At 39.0% G+C, this 23,143-nt stretch overlaps 1 protein-coding gene across 1 annotated transcript in view; it reads right to left on the reverse strand.

Moving 5' to 3' along the window:
• Positions 1-3,054: 3,054 nt before the first annotated feature.
• The window catches only part of RTKN2 (rhotekin 2), a 46,080-nt gene continuing 25,991 nt past the window's right edge, over positions 3,055-23,143 (reverse strand). The window contains exons 6-12 of the mRNA XM_009906102.2: positions 22,768-22,968; positions 17,517-17,611; positions 15,906-16,012; positions 14,685-14,816; positions 7,211-7,376; positions 5,190-5,297; positions 3,055-3,718 (exon numbers count right to left, since the gene is read on the reverse strand). Coding sequence (XP_009904404.2) covers positions 3,165-3,718; positions 5,190-5,297; positions 7,211-7,376; positions 14,685-14,816; positions 15,906-16,012; positions 17,517-17,611; positions 22,768-22,968 — 1,363 coding nt within the window. The 3' untranslated portion in view covers positions 3,055-3,164. The remainder of the gene's footprint in view (positions 3,719-5,189; positions 5,298-7,210; positions 7,377-14,684; positions 14,817-15,905; positions 16,013-17,516; positions 17,612-22,767; positions 22,969-23,143) is intronic.

Genomic DNA, 23,143 nt, shown 5'->3' on the forward strand with positions numbered 1-23,143 from the left:
CTAAAACCTGAAGTCAGCTGGGGTTTCATAATAGGGATTATATAGTGGTTGTTGAACTAAGAGAAACTACATTCAGTAGCAGAAGTTTCTCCAGCTGTAGGAGCATAAACATGCAATTAGTCAGACAAGTCTCAATACTGCCATGATGTTTCACAGGACCATAAGAACAGCACTGTTGTTCTGAAGCAGGATGATCAGGTTAAGTAATGGCCTAGTTTGCTTAGTGGTGATGAGGGCAATAATAGTGAACTAGCTCGTGTGGCTCTAATTTAAGGATATAAAATATCAATCAACAGAGCTTCATAGAGAACAGGTCTTGAACAACATTGCATTTTACTCTTTCATATGGTAAGCTCAGCTGGCAAAGACACCTGCAATAACCCTACTGAAGTCGCCTACTGGAAACCAGATGAACATGTAATTTTATTTACAACATCAGTACTGGATTGAGACAAGGTAATATGTTGAGGACAGAAAACTCATTTCAAAATGCAGTATTAATAGGGAATCAGCAAGAAGTACAGTTGGGTTTCACCTTACTACATTTTTTCAGGCTTTGGGGAAAAAAGAGACATGAATTCAATGGCCTCTCTGTTTGCCTTTTCCCACCCCCCTGGCCCATGTCACTGATGTAATAAAAACTTAGCACCTCACTCTACAAACCTCGCCTTGCATTCAATTTTAAAAATCAATGATCTGGAAGAAACTGTAAAAATCACTTGCAATAAATTTGCAAAGGACATGCAGACTGCTGGGGCAGTAAAGAATGAGGACAGGTCACTTACACAGAGCAATCTGGATCACTTCATGAGCAGTATTTTAATGCTGGTAAAATACAGTGTATATTTCTAAGAAAAAAAAAGGTGGGATAATAAGAGGAAGATGTACTGCATTCTTGAGAAAGACTCTGAAGAGGACTTGAGCCATAAAAGTCAGCATCCAAGGCAACATTTCCACAAAAAAAAGGGATAATCCAATTTTTGAGGAAAGAGGGGAAGAAGATTCTATTCAGGGTATGAGGATCTTGTTATGTCCCTACATCACTATTGACATATGGCTTGTAAGGCAGATGTCACACTTCAAAATATTTCAATACTTGAGGAGCACAGAGAAGAATGTGAAGATTAATTAGTCTTGAATAACGTTGGTTGCCACAAGAAAGTTAAGGAATTCAGTACATCTCATCAGGGAAAAGGTTAAAAGGGACATAATCATGATTTACAACTGCACACGAGCAATTAGAAAAGCTGATACTACAGAGATCAATATAAGCAATCAAATGCATAAAAAGACCAAAATAACTTAAGGTGGAGCTAGAAATGCAAATAGAAAATCAAGTGAAAAATGTACCTGAGGTAATTAAGTACTGCAACAGGAGGTATGAGTGAATTCTCATCACTTTTAGATTTAATATTAAATGCCTTCCTAAAATATGTCTGTTCAGTTCGAAACAAAGCCACTGAATTGAACAGAGAAACTGAAATTCAGTGGCCTGTTGAACTTGCAAATAAATCCTCATTATGATGCCTTCTTGCCTTATATATTTATGAGATTTTTTGGGAAATAACAGCTAAAGGAGGCGGATTACCAAGAAGAAGGGATTCTTTTTTGCCAGGGCACAGCAACATTTCAGGCTAGATTTAAAGCTAAATAAACTGCAGCTGCATTTTGGAAAATATGCCTTTTTTTCCTTCCCTGTTTTAGCTTTCCTCCTTCTTGTTCAAGGTTGCACAATCCACTTAGTTGACTGATTTAAATACTCATGTAGTTATTTTTCAGTTTTTCTGTTCCTATTTAGACACCATTCACAAACCATCCACTTAAGTGACTTACTTATTGTAAGAATGACTAAGGTTGTTTCACAGGGAAAATGGGATGTGATTAAAAGAAGAATGCACAAGGACATTCTAGAAACGAAGGGCTCTAATCCTGCAAAAAGCTTTGTAAATGAAACCTCCCTCTCAAGCCTCATCCCAAAGAGCCAATGAACTGCTAGGGGAAATCAGCTGATACCTTTACAGCTGTGCAGCCAAGAGCTTAGCAGAAGACTGAAAACACATAAACAAATTGACCATACACACAGTATCTCCTGGAGAAATGGTTAAGCACGCAAAGCCATCTGCACTTTAGAAAAAGCAGTAATTAATGAACTGTATGCATACAGCTATGTATACTGCATATGTATCAGTTGCTGATAGGACTCTCTCAACACATATCTGAATACCAAGAGGAAAAAGATCTGCAAGCAGACCTTTGCTCTTGGATTACTTCCAGCATCTGAGATACATGCATCAACCAAGGAAAGTGTTGGTTATTTAAGCTGTGGATCCAGAACAGAATCTTTCATATGCAATGGATGCCACAGGTGCTACAGAAAATGGTGATTTGTCAGATGGAAGAATATCAGAGTTCAATATTTTCACCTGAGGTACTTGCTGTCTATTATTTCAGCAAGAACAAGCAGTGAAAAACAATCCTATGTGGTTACCAGTAACACTTCCATGTTTACAAACCAGCTCATGCAGGTAATCCCTGGTCCATTCGGACAGCACATGCACCAGAAAGAACTTTGGCAATCCCACATTACATTGACACAGCTGCTTCAGAAATTCATAAAAGTTACAGAGCTGTTCAGGACAGCACAAGAACTTTTCATAGTATATGATCTTATAACCAGTGGTTCCCAAACAGCGTGGGAGAGGTAAGAATATTTCAGGTGAAGCCAAGCAGAGAGACCAAGAAAATCAGCTTTGCAAGATCTGTGCTGTGTGTGAAATTCCTGCTTCAACTAGTCCCAAGGAGCCGCAGATGGGCTAAGCTGAGGGACTGGTAAATGGCAATGGTAACATCCCCGCTGCAGGGACACTGAGTTGCCCTGAACACTGCCAGTTTTTCAGGGACAGAGTATTGAACCTCTCTTTTCAGAAGCAGCACTGTTATTGCAGACAGAGAACTCCCCCCAGTTGCTAGTGCAATTATTTAGATGTTAGCAATAATGAATACAGCTGAGACTGCAGCTACCAGTAATGTCCTGGTTAAAAAAGAACCCAACTGTAGCCCCAATACTTATAAACTACATGCTAAAATCTACTTTTACTCAAGAGTCAAAGTAGAAGGCTGAGAAAGTTAAAATTCCAGGGGCTCTTCTAAGGTAATGATGATGTCTATAGCTGCAGCCATGATCTAGGGTCTAGCATTTGGGTGACACATTTCTGTCTAGGGATTGGTACCGGTTTGGTTTCAGCCTCACTCTGGTTAGCCACTGAAATAGGATTTCCATGGCCAGCTGAGCTGCTTTTTCTACAAGGATCAATTCTGCGAGGAGCAGCAATGGGTGTTTGAAAAGGCTGCATTTTTGTAGTTAACTTTGAGTCAAAGCAAGAACTAGAAGCAGATGTGTGCTCAGACTTCTCACCGTTTTCCTTGCCTGGCTGCTCTGTGTTCACTTGGGCTTTTGCTCTGTATGGTGATTTATCAGGAGGTGGAGGTGGAGCTCTTCTTTTCTTTCCTCTGCTGTCATTAGGACTTGTAATATCTCTTTTTGGGCTCAGATGTGTGTTCTTCTGAACAATCATCTCATGAGATCCATCAAAGAGTGAAGCCCATAAGGAAGAAACAGGCTCTTTTTGCTGGCCAAGCAGGTACTCACCATCGCTCTCTTCGATTTTTCTATGTATGATATCAACTAAGCCCTCATGTTTCACTGGAGAATCAATGCCTGTAATTTCCAGGGACAGCAATTAACTCGGATTAAAATGCTACCAATGATTTTACTGCTACCTATTTTGTTATTACTATCCAGAATACTAAACTGCATTAACTGTCTCATGAAGTCTGGACTGCTATTAAGAGTATTAATGAAGTGGAAAAGATTACATATGCTTTCAAAACAAAAACCAAGGGGTTTCTTTAACTGGCATTGAGGCAACAGGGTAGGCACTGAAATTTCTTTCCAAGCAAAAGCAGAAAAAATAATGTACTACTAGGAAAACTATATGTACTAGATAGTAAATATAGTTTGTTATATACTGCTCTGAAAATTTCATTTCAGAGAAGGCCCATGAAAGTCTACAACTAAATATTCTTCTGCTTCCAGCCTGGAGCAAATGGGACATCTTTACGTGGGTCCTTTTTCCTTTGTGTGCTTTAAGACTGTCTTGCTCCATTTCTTCTCCCCTCATATTTTCTATGTATACTGCAGCAATACTAGCCTCAAACAACAGCAGTATCTTTTCTGTTGCAGGCCACGAGTTAATGATTTTCAACACATTTTCAAACACAGGGCTTTACCTATAAACAGGAGAAAACCCTGGTGTATATTAAGAGTGAAACAGTTTGTGTTGTGCTCCTCACTGATGTACTTGAGTACCAGTAGAATTATGCTGCTGTGTTACCTTCATGAAATTTCTATACAGCTGATTTACTGCCTCACTGCTCTGTATTCATAGTCTAGATAGGACTCTCTTGACCATTCAGTGCTCTGACGCACAGTAACTGAGTGACCCACATGGCATTTTGAGCATCTTCACAGTTCCAATCTCAAGCAGCAAGCAGTCAGGCATTTATAGCTGCACAGTGTTTCTTCAGCCAATACTGCCCTGGCTCCATTAACACAAAGCAACCTACTTTTTCTAGTCTGTAAATACTATTTCTGTAATGAAACTATCACAATAATCCTGCTGCATATCATTTTGCTCTGTAAAAATAAAAGTCTCAAACACATGCTAGCTAGATTTTCTGGCATATTTCTCAACATCATTACCAAAGACCAAACAATTAGGTAAGTTATGTCAGGTAAGCCTTTAAATAGCATTAAGAACAGCAACCTGACTTCCTGCAACTAGTTATTGGTCTGCAGACTGGGCTATTTTACCTTTACATTTCCTGAGCTTTCATACTACCATGAATGTTTATTTCTAGTGACAGCTTTTTTGAATGCGTTCAAGGCTCCCTAGTTACAGTTCAGATTGCAGATTTTTTTTGGCTCAGAGTATAAAAACATATTCATTATTTGTGCTATTACAAATGCAGACTTAATATGAATTCCTTGGTATGCAATTATGTTGCTGCTTCATTGTCTGAATTGTCCTTGAAAAACTCAGTGTTTCAACATCAACACCAGAAGCTATCTGAATGCAGACAATGTTGTTTCTGTTACCCTGCAACTTGAAAAGATAAATCCCACTTACTCATATCGTGGTAGACGGAGGTTGCTTCTTTTGTCAAGAACAAAGGTGGTTTCCGTGGTGACATAATCTCAATTTTCATAAGTTCTTCACAACAGTGTTTCCACTGGCCTAAGAGAGAAAAGAGACAATGACTGGAACCTAAACACTTCAGCTTAAAAAAAAAATGAAGTTATTAGGTTGTGCTAGGAAACTATGTCCAAAGCAATGCTAAACAGTAAGCATTAACTTTTGATTTGCAGGAATGCACAAGATGTAATTTCAACTCTCCACTCATTCGCTTAGCATAAAGGTAATAAGCTACTACCTTTAAATTAAGTATTGCAGCAGCATTGTTATACCATGAAGGTAAAGTATCATCACTTGCCTTTGAGTCCCCAAGCACAGCATAAATTCATATGAAAAACACTATTTAAAGAAGTACTAATTTAAGGCAAGGGCAGCTTCATGGAGTTATTGGGGATAAGCTCCAATATACTGCAAGCTGTATGTTATACAACTATGTTACAATGTCATAGTAGAGGAATGTTCTGTCTTTACTGGAGTATAATTTGCCTTTTATCCCTTAGCAGACAAGAAAACCTCTTTTTCTATTAATAGATTTTGACCTTAAGGAAAACAAGACACAGTAAAATTACTTTGTTCATACCAATCATTCCGAGTTTTCTGAGCACATTCATTTTAAGGGAATTCTAGAAGCCGGGAAGAAAAAAAAAGGCATTTACGTGTCAAGTGATCCATTTTTTCTGAACCTAAGGAAAATGTCTCCAAAAATCCATGAGCATTCTATCTATAATGAATAAGAAGTAGTTCTTTTACCCCACTCTATGGCTGATTTAGAGATGATGCCCGAACTTTTGCTTGCTGTGTTTTTAATTGATAGACTCAGAGCTAGGAAGGACGACAAACACAAACTAGAACACTGAGTTTCCACACTTCAATTCACTAATTTTAATGGTGTGGCCTCTGACTAAAGACAGCTATTTCATTAATTCACCTGGTTCTGTTAACTGACCTGATAAAAATTACTATCAGGAACAAACTATAGCTTGTCAATGACACCATAATAACTGACAGTTGTTCTCTACTCTTAATAACGCTGTGGGTCAAACTACTAAAGCAGAGAGAAAAGCTGAAGAGAAATTAATCTATACAGTTCTTCTGACAAAGATTGGTGTTAAATAAGCAACAAAGTATACTACTTCAATACTGTTTGTATGTGAATTTCATCTCTAATGTAAGAACACTGTTGTTCCAGAGGCCAGCCAAAGGATCAGGCTATCAGTTCATCATCCCTTTTAGATCATCTGTTACCAAGCCTCATGTACAGCTTTTGCCAGCTTCATGTAATCGGTGTGTACGTGCACGGCAACTGGAGCGTGGCTAAGTGTGTACCCATGTGACAAAGGGTACCAAAACCTTAGCTTTAACAACAGCATCAAGTAATCCTATTGCAACAAACTGCAATTTAATTAACCCATAACAGTGTTGAGCAAGGAAATCCCATATACACGTGCCCACCTGCACAGGCTGGCTGAGTCTACACCCAAGCCAAGGTTCCAAATGCATACAGCATCCTCACCACTTCCTACTAAAGTTTCTGTGCCCAAAGGTTTCACACTTGCAGAATCCCATAAAAGCAACACACTGCTGGTAGGATGCCCAGGCAGATGTGGACTCCTCTTGCTACAGTTTAGGAAGAGACGGTGACTATTTAGCAGTCTGTAAAAAAAATATCCAAAACACTGCTGGAAGAGACCAAGTTCTCTGGAGACTGATGAGTACATTCTGCTTCTGTTTCCCTGCAAAAACTCAGACTGAATGAGTGGACTTTGCTTAGGTCAAATATTTGCTTTCTAACGGCTCAGACCACCACCCAATATTATCCCAAAGAATATTTTTCTTCTCATCGCTGCAAACAAAGGCTTATGAGGCAACTCCAATTCAAATTGTTCAAAGATCACTTTGATGTTACACAACACCCCACTTGGAGGGCATACTGCCAGCACTGCCTGCTTACTTACTCAGATCATAAAAGTGCTGCCAGAAAGCCTCCATCCACTTATGAAGTTCATCCCTACTGTCAGTAGTGAAAAGTTGTGTCACAGCCTCTCCAGACACAGGGTTGATAACAGAGAAGTTATTTGTTCCCCTCTTGGAGTCCTTATCCACAGCTCGAATTCTGGTTTCCTAGAAACAACAAACTCTAGTCATGAGTTCCTGCTTCAGCTCCATGCTGGTATCACCACATGGCCAACAACAGTGTAAGAGAGGCATCATTTGCCTTTTTATCTAATTCAGATTAATTTCCAATTAAAAAATAAAATGAAACCAAGAAACTAGTGTAAAGAACTGCTTATGAAAGCTTTTTTTTTAAAGCTATTAAAATAGCATAAAATATGAAAAATAAGGGAACGAAGCACAATTATTGCAGTTTAGTTCTGAACTAGCACAGAATTCTAGAATGGCTTGGTTTGGAATGGACCTTAGAGATCATGTACTCCAACCTCCCCACCATGGGCAGGGACATCTCTCAACTAGACTTGGCTGCTCAAGGCCTCAGCCAACCTGGCCTTGAAAACCCCCAGGGAGGAGGTGGCATCCACAACCTCCCTGGGCAGCCTACTCCAGAGTCCCACCACCCTTGTACTGAAGAACTTCTTCCTAAGACCCAGTTTAAACTGTTCTCCCTCATCTTCAAACCATTCCCCCTTGTCCTCTTGCAGTCACTCTCCAGCCTTCCTGTAGGATCCCTTCAGGTATTAGAAGGCAGCTCTAAGGTGCCCCCAGAGGATTCTCTTCTCTAGGCTGAGCAAGCCCAGCTCCCTCAGCCTGTGCTCGTAGTAGGATGTAAGTTCTGTGGTTCCCCTCCCTCTTCACCAGCTCATCTCACACAGCTCATTCTTCTCCACAACAGTTTAGTGAATAATCTAAAATAAGAGCATGCAGCTCCTTCGCTTTGAGCTCTTCAGCTGGAAAACCACATTGTTATAGCTACTATTTAGGTCTTCTGCTGTATTTCTGTGGGCCATTGTTTATGCAACTTATCCTAAACTTGTACCTATTTTATGTTCATCTTAGTGAATCAGGACATTCAGGGCTAATACTACAGTGACAGGCTATTTTAAAAGAAACTAGTCTACCATTAAAAGAGGATTTTGTAGCTGTTACCCATGCAGTCTGCTAGAACAAATTTCCAGCATGATAAAACCACATTTTGCTCTAACACTGAAAGAAAAATCCTATTTGTCATTTCAAAACAGACATTTTAGTTTTTCCTTCATGAAGAAGAGCTACACAGAAACAATTATATATATGTATAAAATATCAGCATTCTATCAAATCTCTTTAGCTAGTGTTAGAAAGGGTCTCAGATGAGACAGCAACACTGTTTCAGAAAAGGTTTCCCCCTTCTGTTCAGGGATGCAGACTAGATCCAGTGGTATTTTCACAGTATCTAAGTTCAGTAAGAAAAAGCACTTTCCCCTTATGAAGTGAGTTTTGTTTGTTGTTTTTTTCATGGGTAAAATACTGAAAGATTTTAGTAAAAGTGTGGTAAAACCCCACTAAAACCAATTCAGAACACAACCTGTCACCGTGGCTGCTAATCACAACTTGCTGAACAAATTAAAGTAATTAACACTATTTTATTCAAAAACTAAAAGCAGGAACCCTGGGAATACCTTTGCATGTACAACTCAACCTGACTGAACAAGCAATGGCCTATTACAACACTGCTCTTAAAAGGCCTTTTTGGCATACCCAGGAGAGCAGCACAATCCCAAATCCTGATGAGATGATGAGTTTTGGCACCAGGGAGTCAGCCAGCACCCTAGAGCTGGCCAGGACGCAGAGCCTGGCGGGACATGAGGCTGCCCAAAGCATCACAAGATACAGTGTCCTCGGGCTGGACAAGGGTACCCCTGGCACGGGGAGAGACACAGGTTTTGAAGGAAGCCAACAACCAGAGCCAGGGTGGTATGTGCATGTCTTTTGTCTGGATGGACAGAGAGTCTGATCACAAAGGTGGCCTCGGGGCCGCCTCCAAATGCACTGGGGACAGATCAACCGTGTTCCTTTTTACACAATTCAACCACGTGTCAAACATCTGCTAAAGATGTTAAACATACACATCGAGAAATTCAGTTTACACATGGGCTCTCATGGGGATAAACCTACTTCTGACACTCAGAAAACCAGAAATTACTCTACAGAACATTCCGCAGATTTTAAATGCATTACTGAAGTAACCATTTAAAATACCAACAGCTGCTTGTAGCAGATCTGATGGATATGCTCATTGAAATTCTTCTGTCTAAAAATAGGAGATGAAGTAATTCATCCGTAAGTGCTCTATATCCCATTAACTCAGGTAACCATAGATACCAGCAAAAAAATTAAATCAAATAGATTAACATTTGACAGGTAAGAACTTCAAGCATACCATACACACAAGTTTATTTAATGATGTTTGCTGTGGGTTTTATCCCACAACTGTGGCATTATTCAAAGGAGATAAATCCTCAAGTAACAATCTGTATCTGATGCTAGAATATTTAAGGAATGATACAAGATGCTATTATAGTAATGGGCTGATGAATTTAGCAAGCTTGGATGGGTTACACTACGTGTCCAGTTCTGCTTATCACCACCACCAAAAAAACATCTAAAACTTCTCCAAACAACAAGAAGAGCATTTTAAAGTACCATGTGATAATAATGCTCAGACTGTCACAGTCTTACAGACAACTGAATCGACTCTGCTACAGCTATTGGAAAATTTAGAACAACCACTGCATTGGAACACAGGAAAACGAGTAGAATTTTTGGGGAAGCTGTAGCCACCTTTACATTTTATATGCCAAAGATTGTTTGGTTTAGGTGTTTTTTGAAAGTGAGGGAAAACTTAAAGGGAAAAGAATAGAATTGTTAATTTTAAATGAAATAAATAGGAGCCTTCCTCCACAGTTTTCTCCCTGAATCAAAAGAGCCCTTTCCCTGGTAACACCTCTGAAAAGCTAATCTTTTAAGATAAAAAGAAAACAAAAATAATAGTAATTAAAAAAACCCACAACACCAAAGAAAAAAAAACTTTTTTACTGCTGAGCTACCCCATTCTCCTGCTAAGCCAACCCTGACACACTGTGGAGCACTGGTTATAAAGATTATTTTAAGACATCAAAGCAAAGTTCTTGAGAAATATATTGAACAATCTATTTGCCATTCTATTTTAAGATTAAACAAACTAAATCACAGACTGGTTTGGGTTAGAAGGGACCTTTAAAGGCCATCTAGTCCAACACACCATCCAGTCAGCAGACACATTTTTAACTGGATCAGGTTGCTCAGAGCCCCATCAAGCCTGACCTTGAGTGAGAAGCAAAGAACACTCCTAAACTCATCATGGGTACTTTTTGCATGGGCAAAGTCTCTTCAGCAAAGAGCAGCACAACGAGTAATATTCTAAAGGGGGTTTAGTTCCTTCATGTTTTTATACCAAAAAATAAACCAAGAAACACAGTAGGGAAAACAAAACAAATCTCTTGATTTCTGTTGTAACATTAATGATTCTCATACAGTGTAGTTTAGGCAAGCAGGTAAACAACAACTACATTCCAAATGATGGCTTTCAAACACGGTCAAGAACTCTGATCAATATCGTCTTGCTCCATCATATCCATAGCTGCACAGGAAGGTTGAGCAACAAAGTGCAATTTAATTAACCCATAACAGTGTTGAGCCAGGAAATCCCATACACACGTGTCCAGCTGCAAGGGCTGGCTGAATCTACACCCTAGCCAAGGTTCCAAATGCATCCAGCAACCTCACCACTTCCCACTAAAGCTTCCATGCCCAAAGGTTTCACACTTGCAGAATCTCATAAAAGCAACACACTGCTGGTAGGATGCCCAGGCAAATGTGGATTCTTCATCTTCCAGTTTAGGAAGAGATGGTGACTATTTAGCAGTCTTGAAAAACATCATCTGAAACACTGCTAGAAGAGACTGAGGGTGAACTCCCCAGTTCCCTTGAAGTTATGCTGCTGCAGCCATCACTACATTTTTTCAACTAATTTCTCAACAAGAAGTATCATTGAAGGTAACCCTCTGCAGAATGTCAGCTTGACTGTGTCCTTTCCCTCCTACTACACTGTTTAGCAACCAGGCCATGAACCCTGAGCCCATGGCTGCAAACACTTGCTTTTCTTCATCCTGTTCACAGCAATAATTAGCACAAATAGGGAGGTAGCTCTGGGCCTGCTGCACTGCATGGCACTAGAACAAAGACTGCACTGCCAAAATATGCCAGGAAGGAAATCACAGGCCTCAAGCTTCAGGTATAGATGGCACAAAAAAGGGCCAGGACAGAGTGTTCCAAATGCCGAGCAACTAACGTGAAAAGCTGGCACAGGCACCAATTTGCTAAGCTATCAGGTGTAGGCAAGACCTTTATTATTAATTTCAAACTAAAGAAAACTTGTAAAAAAATTCAGGAACTGGCCCATTAGGAGTATTTCTTGTTCAAATTGGATTCCAGCAAATTTTCTTTGCTACAGAAAATATAATTTCTCTTTTCCTACTTAGTTGTGCAATATAATACATTATAATCACATTTAGCTGGAACAATAATAGTAGCACTTGCATAATAGGAACTGCAGAACCATTCTTGCTCAACAGCAGTAGCAGTGAAGTCATCTAAAGTTGAAGTAATGACGGCTGGTCTTAATGGCCTCTTCAAGTCTCAATTCAAAAGAAATGGGAAATAAGGCTATCAAGTGTGAATATTTTCCAGAGAGTTTCTCATAAATCCAGATGATTTCTTTACTTTTCAGAAAGTATCTTTCGATTACACGTAAAAGATCAGCTTCCTATTACAAATGAAAATACCACATATGCAACCAGCACAGATTTCAGCTAAAATGTCTGGAGATGATGTTCCATCTCAACTTTCATTTTGAAATTGCTGTTTCTATAACAACATGTAGCAGACAAGCCCATGTGATTAGTTTGCTTTCATTTAATCTGCAAGAGAAATTTCATAACAAAGGAATCAAAAAATATCATCAGGCATTAAGTTATTTTCAAGACAAAATGTTTAAGGAGTAAAGTACCCAAATACATTTTAAATTCCCATTTTGTCCCTGCTTTTAATTTAGATTGAAGAAGGTTTCACTATTTCTCCAGCAGTCTAACTTTTTTTGGTTCAATGATATAAGTCACATGATCCATGTACCTTCTACATGTCAGCTTTAAAGATGCTCAGCAAACATGGACAGTCCCCCAGCAAAGCCTTATCAAGCTAAATTTTAGGTTCTAAGTGTACTGGTAATCTGGAGGAGCAAAATACCTTACTAGAATATGGTTAATTTTAAAAGAAAAGCAAAGCTAGGCTATTAACCAACAGATGTTTGAGGAAAGATATGAGCTAGCCTGATAGGACAATATATTACCCTCATGTTTTAGAATATGGATTTAGTCATAGGATCACAGAATGGGTTAGGCTTCTAAGGTTCCTTCCAACCATCTACTCCAACCTCCCCACCATGGGCAGAAGCACCTCTCAACTAGACTTGGCTGCTCAAGGCCTCAGCCAGCCTAGCCTTGAACACCCCCCAGGGAGGAGGCATGCACAACCTCCCCATGCAGCCTACTCCAGAGTCCCACCACCCTTGTACTGAAGAGCTTCTTCCTGAGATCCAGTCTAAACCTACTCTCCCTCAGCTTCAAACCATTCTCCCTTGTCCTATTGCTAGACACCCTTACGAAAAGTCCTTCTGCAGCCTTCCTGTAGGATGCCTTCAGGTATTGGAAGGCAGCTCTACGGTGCCCCTGGAGTATTCTCTTCTCTTCTCTAGGCTGAAGAAGCCCAGCTCCCTCAGCCTATCTTCACAACAGAGCCCTCTGATCACCTTTGTGGCCCTCCTCTGGACTCATTCTATAATTTAGTAAAGTTTACTATTTCTTAATAGATATTGTGAACGGCTGAAAAACATAACGATGGCAAAGGCTGACTAACACAAGTAAAAGTGACTGAAGAGGTAAGCAAGTAAACTTTCTTGAATATATAGTATATATCACAGTTGAAACATTTATTTAATGTAAATGCATAAACTAGTGGACAAAAAAAAAAAAAAAAAAAGAAAAAAAAGAGGCTTGGTTAAAAGCTACAGGAATCAATTTAATTCTTAACATACTACAAAAAGAAGTCCTAACATAAACAGATCACATTGTCACACCTAGTTTAAATGTTTGGTCTCACTCTAGGTGAGAAGGCAATCATATTTTCCAGAAACTCTAAAGCTACCAAAGCTGATATTGCTGATGTAAGGAGCAATTCTCCATTGCTCTCTGTCCCAGTCACAGCCTAGCCCCTTTCTTGTACCACACACACATCTGCATAGCCACACAGTGAACTGGGTAAGAGAATTTATTAAAGGGAACCACAGTTGAAGCAATCCTTCTCCTGACCCCAAAATGAGCTAATTTCAACCCACATCAGTTCCCTTGTCCAATTTGTCAGTCAGCTGCCCTAATGCCTGCCCTGGCATAAAGCAGCACAGCAGCCTGAACAAGTGACTGGACAAGAGGAATGCTTCTTTCAGAATTAGTGTTGGCATCATGCACTCACAGGAGTACAGCAGCAGAATGCAGATCGACCTGTGTTTAACACAGTTTCCAAATGTGTCTGTTTACTTATTTAATACCAATGCAGCTGTGCTGGATTGAAGTATGTCAATTGCAAATAACATTCAATTCCTCTGCTCATCCTTATGTGATATAACTCTTAATGACTGCGCCAAACCAGTTGTTGAAAGCATCTGCTCACTCTAATGCTCCCATTCTAGAAGGTCCATCCAATAATATTCCTAAACCAAATACTTAGATTAAAATTAAATACTTAATGTTACTTTAGCCAAATAGTAACATTTTGTGTTTTAAACTCAGCCTTTCAATCAGGTTATGAAAAGCAGCAATGTCATCCTACAGAACAGAACTTGCAAAGCTATTGTGCTCTGTACACCACAGTATTAAGAAAAGCAGCTTATTTTAAGGCACTAAAATATTTTGAACCATTTTCCAGCTTTCCCAATTAAGACTGTGGCCAAGTAACACACAAAGACAAAAAAGCTTTTGTTAAAATTCCACCTTGCTGAGGACAAAAGTCTACCAGGGAATTGCTAAGGGACTGTAAGTAATACATTTCCAAGGGCTGTCATATGGGCCTGTCATATAACAAGTTATCACTTTTCCTACAGAAAAACATCCTCCTTTTCACGTTTCTTAACCAGTCTAATGCAACAGAAGGAATTACAACCTTAAGAAATGTAATGTCCTTGCTAAAAAATTCTGTGGCTGCAAATTTCACTGGAGCAGCACAAGACACACACCAGCAAGCTTAGAGCCTGGGTGACTGTAGGTAAGTCAAAATCAGCCTCTCCCAGAATAATCAAAAACCCCAAACAAACAGGAAAAACAAGCCTCATATAAGTGATTTTACCTTGTTGATGGAAACTGTCAATGCTGGCTCCAACTTGGCCTCAATTTCTTCTGGTGAATAATAACAAAAGAGTTTGCCACCTCTTAGTATGCAATACAGCCTCCTCCAGCTAGTCAGACCTTCTAACAGTTGCTAAAGGGAAGAAACAGTCAGAAATTGCCAAACAAAATACAAATGAAGAGCGTGTTACAAGGTATGTGCAGATCATAGAATGGCTTAGTTTGGAAGGGACCTTAGAGATCATGTACTCCAACCTCCCTGCCAGACTCGATCAGCCCTATGTGATCAAAACTGGACCACACTGAATTCTTTCCTCAAGACTCTCTCTGAAGAACAGTTCTGAGTCACTGATTCTCAAAATGTTAGTAATACTTTAAGTGTCTTTTGGTGTTTTATAGTTTTCCAGATTTATTGCCGTGTGACACTAAAAATATAGAACCTGCTGGTTAATATATAGAACAGAATGCAGTCTAGGACTGAAGTCTACATTAAGAAACAAACCACCTTTAGTAGCTACAGAAATTACATGATAAGAGAAATAACAAGAGTATATCACATAGAAAATGCACAGCACAGTCAACAAATGTCAAAGACAGACATTTGTCTACAATTCCCACATTCTGAAAGGAAATTTCCGAACAGTTTTCATAAACGCATTCTAGTTTCACCACCAGTTTAACGCCTGTAATTCAGCAATCCTGACAAATGACCCAGCCTCTTTGGCCCTCTGCTACCACCTTCTTGTTTCCCTAGTTGTGCAGTGAACCAAAATAGAGAAGTAAACTGAGTTCACATGAATAATTTTTGAAGGGATATGTTTAAACATGGCTCAGTTCACCAGCCGGATTCACCATGCTGTGATATGAACTCTTGTGCTAGCACAATCAGAGGTAAATACAGGGATGAGAGTCACAGGATTATTAGGAGCACTGCTGTCAGGCATCAGCCTAAACCGATTCTGAAACAACAAATATTCTTGATCTTTATGTAACAGCCTAAATAATTCTATTGAAAAGCACGCCAAGGAAACATTCATTTTTTTCACACTTATCCACTGTTTGTAAATGCAGCTGTGAGACAGAATTTTCCCCTTGCTCTAGGCAGAACAGGTAAAAATAACAGTTCTCAAGAAACCACTTCATGTAAAAGCAAATGTTTTAACAATAGACTCTTAGTGACAGCTATTAAGAGAGGATGATGTAAGCACAAGCAAAGTCTTACCCGCTGATTAAGAAATCCTGCCATCATATCCATAGTCATGCAGGAGGGCTGAGCAACTAAACGGCAACACAGGTTTCCATACAGGGGCAGCCAGAAAGAGGATTCCTCTGGGGGGGAGGAAAGACCAGGCAAAAGAAAGATAAACACTTCATTCTGAACTACCTTGCCCTAAATATATAGTTTAGCTTTCTACATTCATTTTTACATTATAATCATGAACACAAATAAGCTTTCTTATATTTAAAGACAAGGATTTCATCCTGCAGCAGTAGACTACAAACTGATTTTTAGTCTTCAGTAAGTTTTTAAATTTAAAAAATAGTAATAATTTCCCAAAGAACTTCAAGTAAAAATGGAAATGCTGTTCTGCAAGAACAAGTTCTTCTTACATAAAACATAGCTTTTAAATCTCATTTCACAGCTAGAAACATTTTGAAAGATGAATACATTGGCTATCTTAGTATGATCCCTGAGCCCATCCCACTGTGGCACACTGCTACAGGTGAGCCTTTTATCCAGGCTTAGATTTGTATCTACTTCCATCTTCAGGACTGGAAGAGCATTTAGGATTCTGAGAAGTTTCTATCATATTGCAATATCCCTCCTCACCCAGATCTGCTATGTAATAGGGTTTCTCTTCCGTAATATGAAGCAGGTAACACAACATTCCATTGACATTAATGTGTCTTTGGTCCTGTTTTAGAAATGCTTGTAATGAACTAAAATATCCACATATGTCACTTCTGAGCAGATAGAATTAGCTAAATTAATGACAGAAAAAATAATTTGAGGAATAAATGGTATAAGTGCTAATAAAGAAAGGCTTACAAATATCAAAGATACTGAGAATTATTCATCCAACCCTTCAAGAAAGAAATGCCCCATAAATCTTAAAATCTGTACATATTCAGAATTAATGAAGTGTAAAGAATCAAATTCTCTTTGAGGTCAAGTTTACCCAAGTACGAAATAAAGTTCCCAGAAGCTTCAGTGAAATACAGTGAAAGTCCCATGTCTCAAATTCATAATTAGAAGGTGGCTTAAGGGAGGGACTACCCTTTGAGAAAATAATGGACCAAGTATCAGAAATCATAATCCTGCTACTTAAAACATTCGCTTCAGTTGCAGCATAAACATGTGTCAGCGCCTAAGCTGACTGCTGCCAACTTGTGCCACACTGCAAGCATGCATGCTTACGTCCCGTGTTAAATCTGGGCCTGAAACAACCCAATGGAATCAAAGCTATTTTTTCCTACTTTCCTTCCAACTACAGAGGAAAAAGTTTTTCTTCATTCTGACACCCTTCCTTGCTTGTAAGAAAGAGGAATAATTGTTATATAGCTACAACTCACAGAAGATTGATATGCAAATGACCGAAAAAAAAAATCATAGAAGAATCACATTTTCATCTGGACTTGAAATTTTACTCAACTTACAGTTTGTTCAGCTGTGTACAGATGCCTGTTTTAGAGAGGTTAAATATTTTATTAAAGTTGTTCTATATTAAGTATCAAGAAAAATAATCTCTTTAAGTGCTTTAGTTTACAAGACAGAGAAATGCAAAATGTTACTGGGTTTTTATTTCCTTAAATTGGTACCATATGTACTTACCATTTCCTGTAATGGTAAGGTTGTGGGTTCTGAAATTGTCCTCAGCATTCTCCAGTCCCAGTGTGGTATATGCTAGCAAACTGTACTTTGCTCCACTAAGTGTGAAAGAAAAGGCATGTTTTAAGACATTTGTATTTCATGTTGCTCAGGCAGTAACTCAAATGAGTCTAGACATGCCCGAGGTAACACATCTTGGTACAAGGGAACACCACAGAGCAAGGTAGCGCTTGTCAGTGACCACAGATTGCCATCTCACAACCTCTTCCCACAGAATTCCCCTATCTCAGGTTTTCCTGGAAAACCAACACTGCCCCAGTCTGTTATCTGCATGCTAAGTATTTATCTCCTGCCTCCACCCTGTGTGTGTCTCCAGTTCCTTCCCATTCTACAACTTCCAGGCCAATACCACAAGGCCCATCAGGTGGCTCTTTCCGTAGCCACCTCTCTTGGACCTGCCAGCCAAGAAACTTCTCTCATAGAGTCATAGAATGGCTTATGTTGGAAGGGACCTTAGCAATCATGAAATCAACAAGGTTGGAAAAGACCTCAGAGACCATCAAGTCCAACCTATTACCTAATAACTAACACCTTGTGACTAACTAAACCATGGCTTTAAGCGCCACATCCAATCCTACACTCAGCTGCTCAAGGCCTTATCCAGCCTGGCCATGAACACCCCCAGGGAGCAGGCTTTTGCCTACAATCTGGGGTCCCATTCACTGCTGAGCTAGTGGTTGTCAAACCTAGGCATAAAGGCTGTGCTATCCAACCTCTCCTCACCCTGAGTATGCTGAAAGCATCTCCCTCCTCTAGTCAGACACCAAGTAATAATTTTCTACCTTTTATTACTAGGCCTAAATCATCCAGATTTGGTAATAGGTTCAAAAATTGTAATAGGTAATAGAATGGACAACATAACCTTTATCTGAAAACACAGGTTAAAAATTAAAAGCTTTTGTATTGCTCCTCCATCTTGCTCTGCTCTCCTGCTTTGCTTCTGCAGGCTATACTTTACAAAGCAATTTTTTATATATGTGTTTTTAAATAGCATCTAATGGCTTTATTTGTCAGATGCAGAAAGATGGGCAGTAATCCCACAGTTTTGTAGCATAAAGGACCCTCACACTTATTGTGCTTACAGGTTTCAGAACGTTATGTCTTTGTTTTGGATTTTGCCTAGGGAAAAGAAAATCACATTTACAATTCAGCACAGTGCATGTGGAATGCAAGTCTTGGAATAAACTAGTATAAATTTGGTATATGTTTAACCTTTTCCCCAAAATACTCTTCAGACCAAGTAACAGATTTACAGTTCAGTAATGCAGTAAGAATTTCACCTGGCTAACAGCAGTTTAAACAAAGCTCACAAGAAAACAAACCCCTTAAAATCACTAACTACTCCCCCCAACAAGATCAGGCATAAGACCCTTAAAGCACCTTCAGGACAGCACAAGATAGCTCAGTGGTGTAAAAGGTAAGAAAACACTACTGAACTAACATCACTGAAAAATAGTTTTCTATCATAATATTTTCCAAATATTATTTTTCCTCATAGCACAGTGGGAACATATGGTTTTAAAATCTTTGTCTCTGCAGAGGAACAAGGCAGATGCCTACCTTGCCCTAAACCTAATGAAAGTGGAGGAGGAAACGTAGCAAGTTTGTTGGCTGGGAAGCCTATTACACATCTGTATCACAGGAATAACAAGAAAATTAAATGTGATATAACATTCTGGGTGAGAAATCACTGCTGTGAAACATTTCAAGAGGGCCATCAGAACAAAAACTCCTCAGCATTTGTACATATATTCCCTGCTAGACTGTTCCCTAACAAAAGATTCTCCAGTGATTATGTTCTGCCATGCAGTTGAGCAATACATTACGGTTCTATTTAAACTGCATGCAAAAGTTCAGCTTCTTCTCACAGATAAAACTTCTGCGCTGATTTTAAAGTTATTTTTTTCTAAAGTATGACTAATTACAAGAACCATGCCAAAAAAAATAGCTACTTCACTTTGAAAATATGCCTCACAGTAACATTTTCATTCTAACATACAAGTCAGTACTTTCAGCCAGCTGCAATACAATTTGGAAGTTTATCTGCAAATATTTTTCACATTTAACTGCCTAATCAGGATTGCTGGCTACATTTTGCCTCTACATTTCACAGAATTAGCCAACTACCTTAAATGGCAGTGTCTGTGTGTAACAAAGAATAATCTGCCTGCTGCATCTCATTTAGTACTTTACATATCCATAATATTTTTCCATGTAATAACTTTCTTTAAAAAAATTAATCAGCTCATCTCCACAACATGCCTGTGGCAAAGGCTTGTTGTTACATCTGTTTACTGATCAAAAGACAGATACCAAAGCTGCCACACTGGTGTGGGAAGGTATAACGATATCACCCTTTAAATCAATGTATATTAATTAATACAGCTCAGGTTTCAAAATCTGCTCTGGAATACTAATGTTAGAAACTCCAAGCTTAGTTCACTCATCCAGATACACAGAATGGAGGATTTGTGAGTAAAAAAAAAATCAATCAAATATGCTCCCTTTTCAATCAGACCTTAAATAATAGCAAGTAAAAGCAGATATAAGCTTCATGTACTTAAAAGAACCCCGCTGTAAAAGCGAGGCCATTAGATTATGTACTTCTAGCAAAATATCACTGTGAATTTACTGATTCAAACATACAACGTGGAAGCTGTGCCTCCAGCCCAGGGGAGAACAATACATAAAAGGCAATAGCAACAAGTCCATGTGCAGTCCAGTTCTGCAAGTGAATAAACATGCACTTCAGGGAGTCTCTCCAATGATTTCTCCCAAAAGCAACCTAGTTTCTCAGGAATTCAATGGTATAACTGCTCTAGTTTCTTTCTATGACAAATGTAAAAAGCAAAAAAATAAAAATTAAGAGAGAACATCTAAGCAGGCAAAAGACCAAAAGCCTGTACCAAAATGAAAAGAGAGATAATTAAGAGTAGAGAGAGTATTAGTATAACTGAAGTTAATCAACCTAAGCAACCATTTAAAGCACTTTGTCACTAGGCTTTTGCAAGAAGTTGCAAGGCTGACAGGTTCCTCACTAACCAGGGAGATTTCTAAGCCAAGACATTTGACATAAAGGGATCACAGAGTTTTTGGAAAACTGAGAACTTCACCCTTGTGTGTTCTGAAAAGAAAAAGGCCTGTACAAACGAAATCTACAGAGAAAAGGTGTTCATATAATACAGTAAGTTTCCTTTTTTGTTGCAGTTTAATTTCACCAGCTGGACTGGTAAAATTCGCTGGGAATACTTGAAAGATCTCTTGTAATCTTGCAATCTTTTCCTCTTTATAAGGGCTACATACCAAGGTCTTATTAATATAAATCCTAAGGGGAGCCTATTAAAAAAAAGACCACTTATTTTCTGCCTATAATAACCCATTTCATTCCAAGAATCTTTTTTAATCACCTAGCAAAGCCATCATTAAACACATCATTGTTCATTTAACTCTCCCAAGAAAGCAACAGTCACCCTGAGATGCTTATTTACTGTAGAAACAACAAACTTCAGGACGGAGTAAAGCTAAACACAATTACAACTGAGAAACCAAAACCAAAACCCAAGGGAAGAGGCAGCTGGTTAGATTGTCTACTGATGCTTCTTCCTTAGAAGACAGGCAATCTATATTCAAGCAAGTGTGACCAGCAAATAAGCTAGTAGTTGTATCTGAAGCAACTTGCATCTAATGACAGTGTGTCATAGCATAACTGGAGCTTGTGGAAAGCACAGCCACCTGAGATAATGCAGACTGAAAGACACGCTGTCATTAGCGGAAACACTCAGGAAAATTAGCAATAAAAGTTGCTCTGCCTCTTCTCCGGCTAAGATCTCTTGGATGTATGATTTTGATCAAAACAGTAGCATCAGCATACAGTAATATCTGTGTCACAAACACAGAATGTGCTTGAACGTTTCCTTTTAAAACCCAGGCTTTAAGGAACCCTACAGAAAGACTGGAGAGGGACTCTTCATATGGGTGTGTAGCGATAGGACAAGGGGGAATGCTTTTAAGCTGAGGAAAAGTAGGTTGAGACCGAATCTTAGGAAGAAGTTCTTCAGTACAAGAGTGGTGAGGCTCTGGAATAAGTTGCGCAGGGAGGTTGAGCACCCTGGGGGTAATTCAAGACCAGGCAGGACAAGGACTTGAGCAGATGGGTCTAGTAGAGAGCTGCCCCTGCCCATGGCAGGGAGGTTGGAGCAGATGATCGCTAAGGCCCCTTCCAACCTAAGCAATTCTGTGAAATTAGACTAACACTGCACTCAACACATGGCAAGAATCAGGCATTGATTCTTTACTGTTCCAACTGCCAAAAAAGAAAGTAATTCCTTGAAAAAAATTGCTTTCTAGAAAAAAAGATAAAATCAATACGATCAATATTTACAATTTAGGTACTTGGCCTGCTTAACTCCAGTGGAAGTAAAGTAGAGAAGGGAAATACTAGTAGGCAGTTAGCTTCATTTAAAAACGCATGGAAGACTTAGGATCACTTTTGAAAGGAAACAGGTGAATTACTGGGAATAGCATTTCTTTCCACAAATACTGAGAACCAGTAAGTAATTTTAAAATGTTCAGTACTGAAGTCAGTTAAGAAAACCTCTGTTTTTAGCTTATAACTGTAAAATGCCAGTGACAGTACAGTTTTATAGAAAAGCTAGCAAGTGGAATAGCCTCTGTAAGAACAGCAAACAGTTCTGCAGCTTCATTAGGGAAGAGACTACAAGAGAGGTTTCTCCTCTCTACATACCACACTTACTATTTTGTACAACCTGTAACTTTCAGACACATCTACCTGTTTGTCAAGTATGAGCAAAACTGGCTAGGAGGAAAAAAAAATATATGGGGGAGGGAGTAATGGGAAAGGGAAGAGCCTATGTAGATGGATAGAGGGACACAGACAGACTGATTGTGTGAGCTTGGTTTGCACCAGAGAGCAAACTAAAATATTCTAGAGTTTGTAAGTAAGAGCAGATTTACCAACTAGCTAGCTGGTAGAGCAGAAAGATACAACCTACTTGTGTGGTTTAAGATCAGAACCAGGCCCCAGGGCTGAGTGACACGATTGGAATTCACATGTAATTTCTAATGTTTTATTTAAATGATCACTTTCCTGGCAACTTCCCCAAAATCTACAATATATTTGGCTTATTTCTATTTGTAAAAATAGAAATCCAGAATATCAATATATATGGCTTACTGAATTACTGGGTCAGCAGGCAAAAAGGCTTCAGTGCTGTCTTCTTCCAGCACAGCTTTGAGTTTCTTCCCTGTAGCTTTGCTGAGGGATGTTTTAAGCTTCTTTGCTAGTTTCTTTGGAGTGTTTGTTACATATAAAGACTCCTCTGTACAGCAACTATACACTTCAACCTTCACCTGGAAATCTGGTCTTGCTTCATCACTGAAAGGAAGCAGAAAATTTTAGAGCATTTGTTAATAAACTGAGCATGCAGCCAAGGAATGCTGCTGCTACTATACATGTTAAGTAATGTCTATTTCTAATCAAGGGAAGAAATTCCATAGGATTCAAGTGAAGACATACAGTAATATGGAATTAAAGACTAGAGTACACAACA

The sequence above is a fragment of the Dryobates pubescens genome, chromosome 30 (genome assembly GCF_014839835.1).
Source record: "Dryobates pubescens isolate bDryPub1 chromosome 30, bDryPub1.pri, whole genome shotgun sequence".
Taxonomy (NCBI): Eukaryota; Metazoa; Chordata; class Aves; order Piciformes; family Picidae; genus Dryobates; species Dryobates pubescens.